General features: G+C 36.0%; 1 protein-coding gene across 1 annotated transcript; it reads left to right on the forward strand.

Annotated features, from left to right (window-relative positions):
* The first annotated feature begins 8,356 nt into the window (after positions 1-8,356).
* LOC129272728 (dynactin subunit 1-like) lies at positions 8,357-18,984 on the forward strand. The gene is made up of 12 exons (XM_054909835.2): positions 8,357-8,457; positions 9,037-9,127; positions 9,988-10,116; positions 10,460-10,602; positions 11,397-11,572; positions 12,024-12,109; positions 13,197-13,268; positions 13,664-13,840; positions 14,573-14,722; positions 16,110-16,205; positions 16,875-17,758; positions 17,803-18,984. Exons 2-11 carry the CDS (start codon positions 9,056-9,058, stop codon positions 17,013-17,015), a joined length of 1,242 nt encoding a protein of 413 aa, XP_054765810.2. The 5' UTR covers positions 8,357-8,457; positions 9,037-9,055; the 3' UTR covers positions 17,016-17,758; positions 17,803-18,984.
* Positions 18,985-19,937: the final 953 nt, after the last annotated feature.

Consider the following 19,937-nt stretch of genomic DNA (forward strand, 5'->3'; position numbering starts at 1 on the left):
GGCAAGAGACAACATACACATATGATGGCCTTTTTTGGAAATTGTTTTGATAAACAAAAAGTAAATGTTAGGTTCTCTCTCTTGAAATTATTTTAAATGAATCGGGCCATGATACCATCTCTCCTAATGTAAAAGGATATAGATAAGATAATATATTCAGATAGTTGCCCTCCTTGATATCAAAATTAGATACAGCATACATGCATACCTCTCAAAGTTTAATGTATGCATAATTAAAAAATACACATTGGGGCAGTAATATTTGTGCTCTGTATCCTATGTAAAATGTAAATCCAGGCATGTATATGCCAAAAGAATCAAGACGTGGAATGTTAAATAATATTTGGGGAGAGTATGAAATTGGGGGAGGGGTGGTGGTAGGGGTGAGGATGGGAGCTGGGGCATGGGGGAGGGATAACAGGGGGGGGCAGATTAAAATGAAAATGTACTGTTGATATCAATGTTTTCATCCCCTGCATGTTGATTGCAGTATTTAAGTTTGTTTTGTTTTGTTTTTTATTTGGAAATAGGCTTGCAATGCATGATTTATGCCCCAGATTATAGTTACTATTATTTTCATTTTGTTGTCAGTTACGTTATAAGATTTCTTTTACTATAGTTTTATTTCTAGTATTCAATCGGAAAATGCTCACTTTCATGAAACATTTTCTGAATTAATTGTTGAGTTCTATAGAATGTTTATTTGATTGATGTTTCGTTCATTTCCACATCATTTTATGATTTATTTATATGTTATAAATAGGTTTTGAATCAACCTATTTTGTTTCATTTATTTTTTGTGAGTTCTGCAGTAGTACATGTAATTATGTAACTATTTTGGAGATCATACTTGATCATTTAAAATTGGGAACTGAGCATATTTACTTGGCTAAGTAACATTTCCCAAATGATAAGCAATTCAAACAAAATATCTTATTGTGTTTTATCCTCTTGAAGCTTGTGTAAAACTCACCCAACATTTCAACAGATTAAGCTAGATCTGACTTTACGTTTAATCATGAATAGCAGTATCTCCATGCATAAAGCCTGATTGTAGCAGGAGTATCGTGAGAAATGATTTTGCGGTGAGAAACCAGCAAATGCAAAAGGTTTTTGCATGGCCCAGGCATATCTAGGCCAAGTTTTGGTTCATTGAATGTAATATTCCCCATGCTGTCCAAGCCTCGGGGCCAATGATCGGTAAAAGGGATGGTGGATGAAATTAGAGTGATCAAAAAACAAGATCCTCCATCTCTCTCTCTCTCTTGCTGATGCATTTATGCGAGATTTGCTCACTTTCACTTCATTCCATGGCACACTTTTGGGAGTTGGGTTTCAACACCCCTCTCCTCTTCCATGGATCGACCCAGCTGTGAAGCTTGTCTTTGTATAAAAGACAACTGTGATGGATAGTTCAATCTCTCGTGGGGGTGTTTGTGATTTGATGGAGGGAGGGACTTTTTGCATGTTATTGACCTATACATACATACAGTATCTTCTCTCACTGTTCTCTCTTTTTCTCTCTACTTTATTTTTCTCACTTTTTTTTCTCATTTTTTGTTTGTGATTTAAAGCCTCTCTATGTCCAGACACCCAAAGGAAATGGAATCTCCCAAGCATAGGTGTACTCTCTAACTTATTTATTGTGTCGAAGATCCAAACTTTCTCTATTTTTAGGCACTCATTTTTTTCAGGGTAGTATAAATATCCATGTAACCTTCATTTATAGGTTGAGCAAACGTTTGCCATTTTTGTGTTACTTAGATATTTTTGTTCAATTTTTTTTTTGTTTTAATTTTTTTAGGGGGGGGGGTAGTATAAGTGGCCTCCAGGGATTTCTTTGATGAAAATGAAAAAAAGAATATTGAAAAAAGTTTTATCAAAATGTCAGTCCACAAGCTATAGGCGATGGTCAGAATATTATTAAGTTGTGATTAATCAAATCATTTTAAACACCAGTTGCACAGAATTCTAAATTTAATGTTGCAATATTACGATGTAGGCATACACAGTACTCTTTAAATATCAATATATAGTGTTAGTTTTTTCAGGCGTTCTGGAGCGTACTTTGAAATGTGTAATTTTATTCATACTATAATGCTAGTTATTTTTTTTTCAAAACATGGTCTTCTGTTTTAAATCTTGACACCCCACTCTAGGGAGCATTTCATCAAAATTTCAGTCAGTGATTTTCACGGACTAATTATTGCTGCCCTCGGCCAATCAGATGCAAGTATTTCAGTAGCTTATAACAATAGTCAGTGAAAAACCATTAACTTTTTGTTTCATGAAATACTACCTTGATATGATCATGAATATTGATGCCATGACCCATGACAGGGTCATGCCTCGTGTAAATGGATGGCTAGTCAGTCTGCTTCATAAATAATTCATTGCCTTTAGGCAGTACATGACGAGGACATGGCGAAGATAATTATTTGTATGTTAATACAGTGATGTGCTAGAATTATTCAACCACCCCTCTAACTTGAAATGGATTACCCCTCTTTCAGAGATTTATATCTAAAAGATTTTTTTTTTTCCTGGTTTTTCCCCCACATCTTGCAGTATTGTGAAAAGATTTGACCCCCTAATACCAGATATGGAAGGAAATGTATGTCCTTTATAATTAGCAGTGTTATCGCTATAGCATTAAGGATAAACTTAAAGAGAAAATTAAAAATATCTCTTAGAGTGGATGTTTATTTGGGGTTTATACAGATATGTATCAATCAGATATGATCTTTTACTTCTGGGACCAACCTTTTACATCACACCCCAAACAGACTTGATGTCTGGCTGAAGGGCAATTATTGCCTTGGTTGGGGTTTTGAACCCTAGACCTGCCTGTGTCTAATCACCCAACCACATGTACCACATGGCAATGGCCAGCAGCTGCTAAGCTAAAGGAGACAATTTACCTCTGTCGGAAAGCAAGATGCTTGTTGTATTCTAACTTTTATTTTGAAAGCAAAATGAGACTTTGGAAATTTATGACTTGGATATTTACCCCATCATGTTAAAAATAGAATGGAATATATATTTTTGAATAATTTTTAGAAGGGTTGAAATCAAAGAAGTGTTATAACCTGATTCCAACAGGATTTGACTATATTTACTCTTACAAAAACAAGTTGTCTCTATGTAAGAATTTTTTATCGGAACAGGAAACGATATTGTGATAACTGCTGGCCGCGCTTAACTTTGTGACAAGTCTGAAAAATAAGAGAAAAGGCAATGGTGTTCAGTTTCACCGCCGATCAGCCCCGTGAGCAAAAGCAACCGCCTGGCCGAGCGAAAACAACCAAACATCACCATATTTCGGAGAAGAGAAAGTGAGAAATGCAAATTCGAACAGGAGATATTGATTGAGGGATAGGCTGATGAAGTGAGTGAGAGAGAGAGAGGGAGAAGGGGAAGAGAAAGAAGAAGTAAGAATGAAAGAAAAGAGTAGGATAGAGAGAATAGTGTACAGTTGTTATGGAGAATAGTTATTTCTGGGATGGAGGAAAGTAGGGCAAGGTTTGGATTGCATGCTCTGGTTCAAGGAGGATAAATGAAGAGAGAAGAATGGAAAAAGATGAAGAAGAGGAAGAAATTGACTTTTTGAGTAAGAAGCAGAACCATTCTAAAAGGGGGCCTAGCATAATCTATAAGGCAGAAGGAAAGGGTTCGATTTAACAAGGGGCTTACTTCCTTAGGAGAGTGGGAGAGAAGAAAGAGAGAGCTAGAGGGGGAGAGAGCTGAATAGCATATTTTTGTCAAGGGGGATGGGGGGGGGGGAGACATCTCTCCTCTCTGCATCCTTGTCCGTCTGGGTTTGTTGCTCTGGAGGAGCTGCCGGTCTGCGGCGTCACTCGATGTCACGCCGCACTCATCCCCGTTCTTTGAACTCGGCCAGAGTGCAATTGCCGGACATTGGTTGAGGCAATCGGTAACGAACCCCCGTATCTGCGGTGAGGACAGTTCAGTGTTCTGAGTTTGATGTCAGTGCCCGGTCTCGGCGAGATGAGCGCACTCTCTTCCCCTTATTTCGAGTCCACGCCAGCATGGCCTGTTGCCCGATACCTGTGATTTAAGACCTGATTTTTAATGAACTTATTAGGTTACCAGACTGTGTAGACACGTGTAGGGGTGTAACAAGTGCTCAAGAAAGGAAGGGTGACAGCCAGTGATGGCAAGTCCACCATTGCCTGTTAATCAGTACCCCCAAGAAGGGATGGGTGATCCCTTTTTCCCGTTTGAGATAAGTGCACTCTGCATTGATTTCTTATCCTGCCTGTTACTCAAGATTCACGATTTAAAGCTAAATGAACGTAGTTGCAGTAAAACACTGATTTCGTGAGAAAGTCTGTAAAACCAAGGTAAAGTATTGATATATCATCGTGGATCTAGATCTGGTACAGTTACATAAACTGAACTTTGTGAAATCATAATATCTAGCTAAAAAACGATCACACTGAAGATCGCCAACACAGATAGGCACACGTGGGACAGTGTATTATTATTGCTGGAATAAAGACCCGACGGAAGTGACCGAATCTGCGCTTATTTCTCAGCAATTACACAATTTCTTCCAGAATCCTTTGGCACATATTTTTTATTCATACAAACAGACACTTTGGTGATCATTATAGTAAATTATGTAAAAAGTCATTTTGAGATCGTTCCCAAAACTGGAATTTACCTTTAAGGTTTGATTTTTTTTGGATGAACATTAGGGATTAGGATTTCACACTATGCAGTACGGACAGGGGTAAAGGGGTAACAAGTTCTAGAGAAAGAAGGGGTGCTGCTCCCCCACCTAGAGATGTGCGCCCTCTTCTCTGCTTTCTAGTCCACACTATCGCCTGTTGCTCAATACTTGTGTGCTGATGCCCGATTGTTAATGAACTTATTAGGTTTCCAGACTTCCGTGTAAGGGTGTAACAAGTGTCCAAGAAGAAAGGGGTGCTGTTCCCCTCTCCCTTTTATAGATGAATGCACTCTTCCCTGGTTTATCTTGATTTTTACTTCACAAAATGCATCTTGGTCAATTTGAATGAACATATTAGGATTCCAGACAAGTCCCTCCTAAGGTAACAAGTGTTGGAAGATGGGAGGATACCTCCCCCCTCGTTACTTAATACTTGTGAGTTAAGGCCTTTTTTAATGGATTTATCAGGTTTCCAGACAATGCAGTGTGGACAGGTTTAAGGATGTACAGTGCCCAAGAAGTGAGGGGTGTGGTCTCCCCCTCCCCTTCCCCATATTCTTGAGATAATGGCATTCTTGTGATTTCAAGTCCAATGTCGCCTGGTGCTCAGTACTCCTGATTTAAGACCTGATAAGGAAGGTGGAACAGGGGTAGGGGTGCAACAAATGACCATCTGAAAGAGAGTTGAAGGTTTGTTCCCGGGGGAGGGGGTGGGGAGCAGATGGCCAGCTGAAGAGGTGTCCTTAGTTTTCGTCTGCTGTTCCCATTTTTAAATGGATGGCTCTTCAAGACTTTGTGTAAGGGTGCAGAGATGGAAACAATTAAAAAAAAATTTTTATCGCATTGAAATGTTTATCAACAAGTGGGTCTTACACACAAGACTAACAAATAAAACTTGCTACTTGTAGTTCAAACTATTTTTTTTTCGATTATCAGGGATTGTTGTAGATTTATCATGCCCCCCCCAAAAAAAAAAATAATAACAATAAATAATTAAAAAAGATAAATAAATTTTTTAAAAATAAAGGAAAGTAAGTTTGTGAACATTGACATCTTTTGCTTTGGTTTATCAAGTTTACCATGAGAGCCAGAAGGGTATAAAAAAGACAGATGTTAACATCCTGCTTCTCGGCAAGCGATATTATTCCTGGACTGATCCACTTTAATGAGGAAATTGAATCATGGGACCGTGTCCTTGGTTGCAAATTTTCCGAGTTTCAGAAGCGGTACCCCAACCGTTTAGCAACTAAATTGTGGTAATCACCCCGCTGTGGGTATAGGTCTGCCAGGCATTCATGTCTCATTTTACCAATGCCATGTCCCTGCGTGATGCATCTTAATTCACACCCCTCTTTTCAGAATGGCCCAGTCCTTATTACAAAGCAATGTTATGATGTTCTTACTCGTACTACTTTCAATATCGTATTATATCCCATGCAGATTCCAAGGAATTATGTAGAGAATCAATACCATAATGTACACTTCAAATGCTTTTTATTATTTTATTTGTCGGAATATTGCACCGTTTTTTCTATAAAGCTAAAAGATTATGTTGAATTATTATCTTGTCATTTTACTCTGCTTTATGTTATTGGAAAGAATTGTTATTTCCATCAAAATATGATGTAGGCCTACATGTATAACCATATTTATGCCAAATTTGTACTAGAGTCGAGAAAAAAAAACTCCTATAAAAGTTTATCTCATTAGCCTAAGCCTTGATATATTTGCCAACCGTAACTTCTTTTAGCATGATATTATCAAAAGCACAATTTACTTTTGATGGAAAACAAAATAAAAAGTGGCAATTTAATCAATTTGTTAATTCTGTTACAAAATGAAACAGCTGCAAATCTGTTATGCACTTTAGGCCCTGTAACATAAAGCTTAGCAATCGATCTTTGGGTTGATTTCTACAAGTGATTGCATTGATTATTGCATTCATGATCAATTGTAAAATCAACCCCATGATCAATCACTCTGCTCTATGATACAAGGCCCTAATTATTTATGGAAATAGAATGCTGTATACTAACTACTAGTAACATTATCCACCATGGCATTTATGGTCGTTAAAGCAGGTCATCATTTACAGGTCGCTACAATGCATTTTATGATTGCAATATTATAATATCAGATATATTAATTATGATATCACTTTTCCCATTATTGCATTATTTATTAGCTGCACATAACAGATGCTGGTCGCTAGTAATGTATACTTATGGGGTTTGCTAATTTACAGGCAATTAAACTGCAATGATATATATTTGCACACACTTTCATCTGCAGTAATTTGTAAGATACAATATAATGGTGATAAGCATTTGCACATACCTTTCAGCTTAATGGTAAATAATTTACATACCTTGTGTATTATTACAGAATGAAATTATTGGAAGTTGAACAAAGTTCTCAAGACTTAGAATTTAATCCATTACCTTTCATTAGGTTTGAAACCAGTTTCTGAAATTTTGCCAAATTCAGATTTTATTTTTAATTCTTTAATGAAAATTATAATTTGATAAATGTATGAGATTGATATTTTCACTTGTTTTACACTTAATATTTAGTATTCTTTTCTGTTTGTGTTATCTCTTTAAGGTTGTCATGTAGCCCCCCCCCCCTGAAAAAATAAAATGAAAATAAATAAAATAAATAAATAAATGAATATGTAAATAAGTAAAAATTAATAAATAGAAAAATAAATAGATTGATAAATAAATAAATAAACAGTAAATAAATCAATAAAAAATAAACTAAATGAAAAATAGAAGAAAATACAGAAATGTTTGCCAATAAACTTTTTTTTGGGGGGGGATGTGAAATACATATAGCTCCTACATGTAGATCTATTATATAGAGGTAAACTAATGATGAAAATGTAAAGAATCTTGATGACAAATAGGATTGTTCTGCTTTTTGGTGGGGAGGGGCAGTCAAATTTAAATGAAAGAACAAAATCTGGCAGGTTTTACTAGGGTCAGTCAGGTATAAGACAGCAAATATATGTTTTGCCCTTTCTCTCCCTTCCAGGTACATCCTACCAATTCCCTTCATTCTTTCTCCTCTCTATTATCCATCCTATTTTGCCCTTTAAAAGATGGAAAAAGATTTTGCAATTTACTATGGTAATTCTTACCACACAAGGTTCATACAGTGTTAAAGTCTGTTCTTTGAAGAAAAAAATAGAATGTGAGCAAATCACAATGTCAGGACCCTGGCTTGCATGTTCAGTATGCTACCAACTGAGCTATCTGGGCTCCTGTTCAGTCAAAGGAACATCTAGCCCATGGATCGCTTTGCTTTTGTTGGTGGTGTGGGGTACTTACATACCAGTTCCATGACGTTTGCTCTGGTGACAATTGCTCTTATCGAAAATCTGCATGTTAAGCCAAGCATAGACCCTAATCCTTATCTTTACATTATTCTGGACCAAAAATCTATTACAATCCTAACTCCAATCCTATGCCCTATGAGATATTAAGACCGGAGCAATTGTTGTATGAGCAAACATCGTGTCATGGCCATACCAACATCTTCCTGTGTATGCTCATATATGCATAAACCCTTTATTTAACCTGCAATAAGTCACCAAAAGGCACCATAAGATAAGCATGAAACATATATTAAGACTGTCTCTTTGTCATTTTCCCCACAGATACTGATGGTATACCTGTGAAGAAGTTGGAACAACTTGCCGATAGATCATCGGAACTTGCCTTTGGAAAGGCTGACAAGGGACCATACCAGAGCTTCAGGTACTGTTAAAGTCTGTGAAGTACTGATCTTTCATATAAAGCCTATTTTATTTTGGGGTAAATCTCACCCAAAATACAAGTCATTATTCCCATTAACTTCTAGATTATTTTTTTTGTTGGGGGGGTTAATTTCATATTTAAGTTTATTTTCACATCTACATTTAAGTTTATGTTATTGTCCTCCTTTATCATGTTCGGTAAGAACCGATAGCCTAGGTTTTATGACCTTTGTTTATATAATTTATATGTTTCATCAATAAAGAGGTGGTTTATATAAATTATGTGCAATTTTTGACTTGCAGAATTATATCCAAGAGTAAGTTAAATCTTAAATTTGCCATTTTTGTTTGACTCTTGATTACTTGTTAATTATTTTGTTATCATTGCTTTTTGCTTTTTAATATACAAACTACCGTTTTGATGGTTTGATATTTTTTGCCCAAATGAAATTTCCACAGCTTTTGCTTGTATTTTGCCCTTTTCGTTCAAGTCAACTGCAGTATCCCTTTTAATGCTTGATAATGGACATACTATTTTTAGAGATTGTATACTTATAATCAGTTATTTCTGTCTTTGTAGGGAATGCCTGGTAAAGGCCATGGTGATTCTGAATAAGATCAGCACAGCAATGCAGGAGGGAGAATATGATGCTAACATTCCACAAGACAAGGTAATGGTGATGAAGATGATGATGATGTTGATGATGATGATGATGGTGATGGTGATGGTGGTGGTGATGATGATGATGATGATGATGATGATGATGATGATGATGATGATCATGATGATCATGATGATCATGATGATGATGATGATGAAGGAGATGAAGAAGATGAAGGTGGAGGTGGTGGTGGTGGTGGTTGTGATGGTGGTGATGGTGATGGTGGTGATGGTGGTGATGATGATGATGGTGATGGTGATGATGATGATGATGATGATGATGAAGAAGATGAAGAAGATGAAGATGAAGGTGGAGGTGGTGGTGGTGGTGATGGTGATGGTGGTGATGATGGTGATGGTGATGATGATGAAGAAGATGAAGAAGATGAAGAAGATGAAGAAGATGAAGAAGATGAAGATGAAGGTGGAGGTGGTGGTGGTGGTGGTTGTGATGGTGGTGATGATGATGGTGGTGATGGTGGTGATGATGATGATGGTGATGATGATGATGATGATGAAGAAGATGAAGAAGATGAAGATGAAGGTGGTGATGGTGATGGTGGTGATGGTGATGGTGGTGATGATGATGATGATGATGGTGGTGGCGATGGTGATGGTGGTGATGATGGTGATGGTGATGACGATGGTGATGGTGGTGACGATGGTGATGGTGATGGTGGTGACGATGGTGTTGGTGATGATGATGATGAGAAGGATGAGGAGGGATAGGAAAATGAATGTGTGGGTATTTGGTTTCAAGACTTGCAGTGAAAGTGAAATTGATTGTAACTTTTTATGTCTCGTTACAGTGGATTAAAAGGCCTAACAAAATTGGTTCATCCATTTGTTCATTATTTGTTATTTAAATAGATCCATCCCCCAGTTGAACGCCGTGCGGTAAAAGTGAAGTCAGAGATATGTGATGCCGAAGGACTTGGTCATAAACTCGAGAGTAAGGAAAGTGAGATGAAAGAAATGAAACGACAATTCAAACAAAAGGTATGCATGATCCACTTGAAGGTGATTCGTAATCTCATAGCCGTGGTTTACTTAAACTTAGGCTAGCCTTCATGTATTATCGAGGCGGAGGTTGCCGTCTATACATGTATGATGCAGTGATAATTTGTTAAAAAGCCATTTTTGTTCTGAAAATGAGAAGAAAAGGAATGAATTATGTGACCATTATCTTTGTCATTGATATTGAAGATTGATGAAACCTAGCCTTCTATACAAGTGAGGGCTCAACTCATTATTTAGTGAGCTAGTTTCACAAATTGTAGGACAATGGTGAAAATAGCAAGTCTGCTGTAACCATTCCCATAATACTCCTTTCCATCTACAGCAAGATGAAGTGAGTACAAGTCAGGTCCGTCTTGGTCTGGTTGAGAAGAAGCTAGAGAACGCAAGCCGTGATGCTGAGGACAAGGTCCGCAAGGTTGAGCAGAAGCTGTCTTCGGCTCAAGAACAGGCAAAGAAAAAAGAAAAGTAAGCTTAAAAAAGGGGCCAACTGAAAATGACAATCTTCCCAAAATCATTTCATGCATAGAATTTTAAAGTCTCCCAGGTTTTGGTAAACTCCCCAAAATATACCCTTGACTGGTCCAGTTACAGTCAATTATTACATTTTATGAATTTTAAAAAATATGAAAAGTGATATGGTGTATATCATGATATGAAATAAAAACAAGTTTAGTGGACATATTGTACCATTTTACAGTAGCATTTATTTTGGTCAGGTTTTTTTTTTTCTATTGATGTAAAACCACTCCTCTTGGAGTTGGCTGAAACTTTCATGAATTCAACACTGTCTGTAGCATTCTGATACCCAATCAGTAATTTAAGAAGATAACTGTTCAAAGGAACATTTTTTTATCGAAAATGAAAGTATTACAAAGAGAGAATGCTAGATATCCAATTATTCAAATAAAAAAAAATCACATGAAATAAACTTCCAATACATTTTTTAATGAGTTGAATGTTAGATGATACTCAATAATAATTCACCTTACAAAGTCTTTACCAATCTTCAGACAGGCTTTAGGCTACCTAAGACCATATATGCATATGCATATTATGCATAATACAGAGCAAAGTTATACATAGTAATGTTTTCCCAGGTTTTTGCAGGGAACCTTCCTTTACCAGAAGGGTATTTATGGCTTAATAAAAAAAGCCTCGATAATGCATATGCGGATCACTATATATTATCACCAAAAATTAAGTCAGGACGTTAACAGAAATGGATATTTCATTTATTCTATTTTCCTCTATCAATGCAGAGAGTTTGAGGCTACCTTAGACCATATGCAGGTGGACATTGATTCTCTTGAGCAAGAGAAGAGTGAACTCAAGCAGAGGCTGACTCAAATATCCAAGCGGACATTGATTGACAGCATTACCAGGACCACACCACAGTCTGGTGTCACTGCTGCTATGTCAGGAGGGGCTGGGCAAGGTATGGACACTCTCCATTCGTCTTTTGCAGTGTTTGATGTCCTTCACCTCTTCTTTATTTGTAATCATAATTTGATTTTAATCATTTCATTTTTTAGTCAGAGCTGGGTTGGTGTCCACCTGTCTATAGCATCCACCTGCCTATTATAGTGGCCACTAAAACTGATTCCCATGAAGTCAGATTATGAATTCAAGAACCCATCTATGGCAGTCAACAATCTTTAAAGGTCATGTTTTGCATTTCCCGTGGTTGGTCATTAAAGACAGGCTTCACTGTATTTGTAATTTCATATTTGTAAAACATTTGTGTTTCAGCTTTTGGTTTTTAATCATGTCAGTATTCAATGAATAAAGAATAAACCATAAAACAAGACTGACAGATATACTCAGTGACATTCTCGTTTTACTGGGATATTTTACAAACTGGAATGTCGTTTTGTTTTCTTTGATAGGTTCTGGTTCACCTGCCGGCCCTGCAGTAGGGTCAGGGGGCGGAGGTCAGGTCATGGTCAAAGATTCTCCCATGTTACTACAACAGGTAAAATAAATGATGTGAAAAGTGTCAAAGAGCCACATTGTAAAGCTGTGATGATATCTCATCATCTTACTGCTAGAATATTTGTATGTGTAATGAGGTGGTTTCTCATACATGTAGTTTCTACTGATGTTTAAACATTGTTTGATTATGTGTCAAATAATAAATATAGAATTATTACATACTTGGCATTGAAATGTATGTTTATTGAAAGAATGTCACTCAGTCAAGTTCTACATGTTTTTAATTAAGCTAATGCAACGGAAGTGATTGAAAACTTATTTGTTCCTCTCTCATTAACAGCTGACTTTTAATAGTGTGTTTTATTCAGGAGAATTCAAAATTCTATTCTTTTTTGTTTTCTATTATTGTTTGTGTGTATGTTTATTTCTCTTGAAGCGCCATATAAGTAGCCACCATTATTATTATTATTTTGATTGAAAAACACATTTCTGCTTTGCATTTATTAGTTTTTTGCTAAATGGTTGATCACTTTATGGAAAGCTGATGCAGCTAAAATGATTGAGTATTTTATTGTTTATGTTTTGATAAGGCTATTCATAAAGTTGATTACAGACTTATGGGCCTGAATTCACAAAGGTGGTTTTGAAAACTGTTGGTTGAACCCATGGTTTATTCAGATTTCCTGTATGAATTATGCATATTTACCGCATACATCTGTACATTAAAAATGTCCATTGCTAATGCATGCTTTTGTCAAAGTTCGCCAAATTGACGCCTGTTGCCGTGGTTAAGTACTCTATTTCATTAATGAGTTCACTGTTTTGGAGAGTGGACTCATTACGAAAGCGTGCATTGGCATTGGACATTTTTTAATATTTGCGGTAAATAAGCGTTATTCGTACAGCAAATCTCCATAAACCATGGGTTCAACCGATGGTTTTCAAAACCACCTTTGTGAATTCGGGCCATGGAGTGCAAAATTTGTCCTTTGATGGTTTGACATATTCTGATTTTTTTTGCAATTTAATCTTGATAAGATTGTTGCATTTCTATAAATACAAATGTATATATAACATTTCAAAGATTGTCAATAATGATATTTATGTTCATCTTTGTGTTTTGTCAGATGGATACACTACGCTATGCCCTCAGGCATGTTAAGCACGAGAACATTAGATTGAGAGCTCATAAAATGAAGGTACAGTATGTTTTGTTATTTTACAATAAATCTTATATTGCCGTCATTCTAAGTTAGTAATTGAGAAGGGACGTATGTAAGTTTAGATCATTGCTGGGTCATCTGATAAAGAGACTTTGTACCTTCAACTTTATGTAGCTTTAAAGGGGTAGTGAACTGACCAGCATTGTATGTGGTCTCTCATTTCATCATCAGTCCCCTCATTTGCATAATGACCAGGATGTGCATTATAACTATTTTGTGGAATTAAGTAAAACCTTAAAATGTCCTAACTTATTTTACACCCGATTTTGATGAAATTTTCAGTGTTTGCTCGTTGGATTTTTCTCGCTTTATTCAAATAAACTTTTTGATGGGGTGGACTTGTCTTTAATTTTTTTCATTTTTTTTTGTAGAATATCATGGATGAGCTTCCCCCACTGAAAGTCCCCAAGAAGCCTGTTGGTATAGCCAGCCCTACTGGGTTTGTGAAGCTAGAGACTGACGCTTCTGCAGAGAAAGAGGAGGACACCACCGCATTACCCAGCAAAGATGTGGCTCAACTTACCAGGAACACTCGCAAACTCATGCAGGTCAGTAGTCCGTTTTGTAAAAAAAGTTTCAACTATTGTCACTTTGCCTTTATGTCAACTACCATGGTAACAGGGCTCAGCAGCCAATCATAGTCAAGGTTTCCATGGTAATTACAATCGTGGCAAATTTACAATAGCTTTAAGCCTTTATTAAACAGGAGCTTGTTGTGGTAAAAATCTTAAATGAGTTTGATCGGAATTGATCACCCAAGTGTTTGCCTATGAGTGGAAATATTCTGGAAGAAAATGTGTAATTACTGATAAATAATCATGGTATTTGAGCCCAGGTTTTTTTTTCAATTACTAAAACATTGTCCCACATGTGCTTATCTGTGTATACATATTTTGGCATTTCAACAGGAACACTTGCGAGCTAATGCCCCACCCCAGGTTGCAGGTAGAAAAAAAAGTACATTGCCCTGCTTTGTAATTTTGTAAAAATTGTGTTAAAATCAGGGTTAGGTTTTTTTAGAATATAATAGAGTAAATGTTTGCCATTCTTTGATAACTAAGGGCTCTAATTCAACAAACATTCCACGCATATAATTTTAAGGGATTATGAATGTGACTTAACTATAATAGATTGACATTCTTTGTAAAAAGTCCAATAAGCTTTCATTCAGTGACGGATATATACAAAATAAATTGACATAGCTGTTAGAGATAGGGATATCTGTACTCGTAAGATCTCAACATTAAACTAACTTTGAATGTCGATCTCGACATTTGCAGGATTTACACAACCTTGCAGCCTGCCCTTCTGTGGTTGATATAAGCCACCGTAAACCAGGCACCTTGCCGGCCCTGGAGAAGGCCACACCCAAGCATCAGCTGGTTGATAGGAACTGCCGCATCCAAGATATCAGCAAGAACCTCACTCAGGTATTAACATTGATCGTAATTCTTCCTCGCTGGTGTTGTATAATTTTGTTAATAATTTTGTTCTGCATGATTTTACGAATGACTGGAATATATTCTTAGGCGTTAAAGGTAAATTCCAGTTTTGGGAACGATCTCAAAATGACTTTTTACAGAATTTAATATAATGATCACCAAAGTGTCTGTTTGTATGAATAAAAAATATGTGCCAAAGGATACTGGAAGAAATTGTGTAATTGCTGAGAAATAAGCAAAATAAGCGCGGATTCGGTCACTTCCGTCGGGTCTTTATTCCAGCAATAATAATACACTGTCCCACGTGTGCCTACATGTATCTGTGTTGGCGATCTTCAGTGTGATCGTTTTTTAGCTAGATATTATGATTTCACAAAGTTCAGTTTATGTAACTGTACCAGATCTAGATCCACGATGATATATCAATACTTTACCTTGGTTTTACAGACTTTCTCACGAAATCAGTGTTTTACTGCAACTACGTTCATTTAGCTTTAAGTCGGCTACATACTAGGGATATCTCATTTAGCATGATAAACAGGTCACCAATAATAATGAAAGTCATGCATAAACTGCCATATGAAGCTCCCTTGGCCTCATTTAACAACTATGAACACCCCTTTGGAAACAAAGAGGAGCACAAAGATTTGTCAAGAAATTGATGCATGCGTATGTATTTATAGTTAGAAAACACTTTGGACTGATGCAGAGATGTTGCCAGTGTTGGCTTTCCATAGGTGTGATCGATTGCAAGTCTTTGTAAGGGTTGGCCTTAGTATCTTAAGTCCGTCTTTTTAAATATCAGAGAAAAAACTAAAACTTTTCATAATTATTATTATTATTATTATTACTTATTTGTACTGCACTTTTCCAATTAGGCCCAAAGCGCTTACAATGAATTAATTAAATGTAATATTTTAAAATCTACAAAGTACGAAAGAGATGAGTTTTTAATGACTTTTTGAAAATTGCTAATGTTGGAGACTGTCTAATTATTAGTGGCAGGTCGTTCCAGGATTTTGAAGCCGACACCGTAAAAGTTCTGTCACCAGCTAATGTACGAGTTAATGAATATGTGAGGCGAAGGTGATCACTGGCCGACCTAAGTGCTCTAGTTGATGATTAATAATGATTAATGATGATTAATAATGATTATCAATTTAGAATGATCCATTTTGTGAACTAAAATTGACTTTGAAATCAATTGTAAGATTGATTGAAGACCCTCAGGAGGAAACCGACACTGTTTCGAACTCTGTTTTGATTTATCATAGGAAAACTAAAACATTTTAGATGTAATTGGTACATGTAATTATGATGATCAGTTTTGAATGAAACTACAAACTGTCATTGATTTGTTTCTTTGATTTTGCAGTTGAAAATTGAGGTGCAGAAGTTGGTGACATCACAGAAGCCTGGGGCGCATGTCAAATCTGCCTTCAGTCAATTCACTTCAACTGAATATTCCAAGGTGAGAAAAGTAAAGAAGATTTGGATAGGGGTAATGGAAATTCATAATGGAGGCAATGATTGAATCTGATGACCGGGGTAATAATGTATCTCTAAAGCGCTTAGACATGTCGTTTCGATGTATTATGCGCTATATAAAAGCGGATTATTATTATTGAATTAAACAGTTTGTTGGTGATGATGATGATGGGGGAGATTTTTATGATGATGGTGGTGGTGGTGGTGGTGATGGTGATGATGATGATGATTGATGATGATGATGGTGGTGGTGGTGGTGGTGGTGGTGGTGGTGAGTAAAGAACATTTGGATAGGGGTAATGGAAATCCATAATGGAGGTAATGAAATGAAACAGTTTGTTGGTGATGTTGATCGGGGAGATTTTGGTGATGGTGGTAGTGGTGGTGGTGGTGGTGATGAAGATAATGGTGGTGGTGGTGGTGATGATGATGATGATGGTGATGATGGTGATAATGATATTGTGGTTTTGATGCTGCTGATGATGAATTGCCTAAACATGTACATTTCCAGTGCGTGTTGTATCGCCACATTAGTCGGATCAAGCATAAGCACTTGAGCGTGACTTTTAGTCTGACTCAACTCTTTGTGATACACTCCCAGATATAGTTATGCTTTTTATCTCATCTTCTTTTCATTTTTCTATCATTTCAGGTCCAAGAGGAGAAAGACCATGCAACCAATCTCGGTAAAGTCTACATCCCTCTAGCAACCGGACAACAACCGACGTCTTACTCCCTCAATCTACAGCCCCATCAGCTCAAACAGCTCTATGCTAGGGTCCTATCAACATAAAGCATGTCCATGTAGTCCCACATGCTTTATATCATGTGATGATTAATGTATTTATGTGTAGTTGTTCAACTACAGTAATCGATTCTGTTGCCCACATGTGCTCACCCCACTTGAATCGGTGATTTAAAGCCAATTCAGTCATGTTTACATAGGTATATTATATGACCCAGCGATCATAAAGTTATGATTGGGTTAATTGTGGTTTTTTTTTCAGACTTCCAGAGTTCATTTCCAAATCATTAAGTATAAGAAAAGAAAAAAAATATGAACAATATGAGATTGAATGAAGCAGACAAATTTGTGAAGCTTTATTTCTTTCCGAGATTAAATTTCAAACTTCGTCAATTGAAAATGTTATTATTTTTGTAGTGGATACAAAATGAATTAACGAATATAATCATTGAGAAGAAATAACACACAATTTTGGTTGTGTCACATTAAAGCTTTTTGCAGAGTTCATTTATAGCTGTAATGAATTAAGTGAAACATATATGTGTAAGTGTTATTATGTAATCTTGTAGAAATTAAGATTATGAAACAGTAATATATTGATTGTAAAATCAAGTGACTACATACTTTGGTTTGATGTAAATGAAATAGATATTCTTTAATTAATACCAATTTGCAATGCCTGGACTTTGTGAATTAGAGTTTATACAACACCACTTAATCTTTTTGTACACAATATATGTACCAATGTTAAACAGCAAATTAAAGAAGAAAATACTCACTTTTTAAAGGGGGTTATCAACATTGTGGGAGATTTTTTAACAAATGTATCTCTCAGTACAAATACCTTTGATGAAATCTTGGAATAGGCAACAAAAATAAAAGATCTTTAATCGTGATATAATTGATGGACCTCATGGTAATTCAACTAAGGATCCCTACCCTATCAAGGCCATACAACATGCTTTATAATACAGAGCCTGTCTGATGATTTAATACAAATAATTTTGCTCATGCGTAAATCTGTTGACTTGTGAATTCTGTAATTCCCATAGGTTTTTGCTTAGTAACCTCCAGATTGTGGTTGGCAGTAGGTTAAATGCTTCCCAAAGCAAACGTATATGTATCAAATGTCTTGACCTTATTTATTTAGACCAATTATGTAAATAAAAGGATAGAAAAGCAATCGTTTTTGCCATTAGGAGTCAAAGCCGAGTAATAGACCTTAAGAGAGTTCATCCCCTCTATTTGTAATGCTTTGAGGGACAGATATTTCAGTGTGCAATATGGCAGTATCCTAGAATATGAGAACTTTTTCAACATTGTTTATCGTGTTAGGGAATAGCGTTCATGATTATATCTTATTTCTTTTTACAAAATTGCTAAGTTTGTTTGTCGTAATAAATTTATAACTTATAGTATTTATTTTTTGAAGGCGAGGTGAGAAGAATCTCCTGTCAGAACCGTTCAACACAAACCATAGGATTGATCGTTTAATTAAGCATTACTGCAGTTCAGAGACAAACCATGTGTAAAAAGTTACAATTGTATATCTAAATATTACCACCCCCGTGATAAATTTGCTTACAACTGAAGTTAAACTGACATCTATTATAGTAATGTTAAATATAAGTTGACATTGTAGAGATGAATAGAATACTTTTAATGAATAAATAGGTAGAACATCAATGAATAATTTTTAGATTATTCAGGTTGGGAACTGTTTTCTCTTTTCTTTTTTTTATTCAATATATTTCTAAATAATAGAAGACTGAAGTGGTATTTAACCATCCAGCTTGCCACAAAAGGATTTTCACAAGATCTTAATACATTTTATCCCATAAAATGCTATAATTTCTTTTCAATGGTATTTAAAAATAAATCATACCTATATTAATGTATCTAGCTTAATGAAAAAAATATATATAAGATTGCATGCTTGTTTGCTTAACGAATATGAAAATAAAACAGCTGTGGTTCATGTAATTGAGAATAAATTCTTTTCCTTGCTTAAACCAAAGTAACTTGTACAACAGTGCTTATTCCATATTTTGATAAATAAAATGATGGAGGTGTAGTATGAAAAGAAGATTGAGATGGATCTTAGGTTTATTTAATGCATGTAAGTGTTAGTTACAAGAGATGAAATAATAATAATATAGGATATTTATATTGCGCACATATCCACCTTGTTAGGTGTTCAAGGCGCTCCTATATTACCCGGCTAAGCTAGGCATTCATAGCGCACACATCTTCTTAAGGAATTACTTCCTACCGGTACCCATTTACCTCACCTGGGTTGAGTGCAGCACATTGTGGATCAGTTTCTTGCTGAAGGAAATTACGCCATGGCTGGGATTCGAACCCACGATTCTCTGTTTCAAAGTCCGGAGAGTAATCCACTGGGCCACAACGCTCCAATGCAAGTTTGTTTCTCATTTGGTAAATCATTTGATCAGTTATTTAATTTTTGGTGTTGCATTTGATTGCGTCTCCTGGGCAGTACTGAAACAAAATTTGGACATGTAAACCTGTCATTCTGATTGGTTGCTGGGTGCTGATAAAAGAGAGAGGGAACATTGACCGTCAGTTTTATGCAGCTGAAGTTTTATGGGGCAAAATGATGTTAATTAATGACAATATTGTATGTTTAGTGCTTGATCTGATAAATGCCTGATTAAGTGTCCTACATTACAAAGAAAATCAGAGGTCTGAAAGAGGAGGGAGTTACTTTAAGTATAGAAGAAAGAAAAAGAACATCTTTATTTTGAGCACTGCTAATTATGATTCAGACAAAACTGAATACTGAATTCAATCAATGCTTGTGTATAATGGCATTCAAGTTGCCAAGAATGTTCTGTCAAGCTGTCATCTTTCATTAGTACTCATCATATCTGGAAAATAAAATACTAGATCTCTATACAGAACTTCATAGTTTTTCTTTCAAGAAAACCTGATTCTTGCAATATCAAC

The sequence above is a fragment of the Lytechinus pictus genome, chromosome 12 (genome assembly GCF_037042905.1).
Source record: "Lytechinus pictus isolate F3 Inbred chromosome 12, Lp3.0, whole genome shotgun sequence".
Lineage (NCBI taxonomy): Eukaryota > Metazoa > Echinodermata > Echinoidea > Temnopleuroida > Toxopneustidae > Lytechinus > Lytechinus pictus.

Bases quoted from the DNA above. Each gene is read 5' to 3' on its own strand.
- LOC129272728 (XM_054909835.2), top strand. From the start codon at position 9,056: ATGGTGATTCTGAATAAGATCAGCACAGCAATGCAGGAGGGAGAATAT. The intron at 9,128-9,987 runs GTAATGGTGATG...TTATTTAAATAG, and splicing joins CTAACATTCCACAAGACAAG to ATCCATCCCCCAGTTGAACG. The intron at 16,206-16,874 runs GTGAGAAAAGTA...CTATCATTTCAG, and splicing joins CTTCAACTGAATATTCCAAG to GTCCAAGAGGAGAAAGACCA.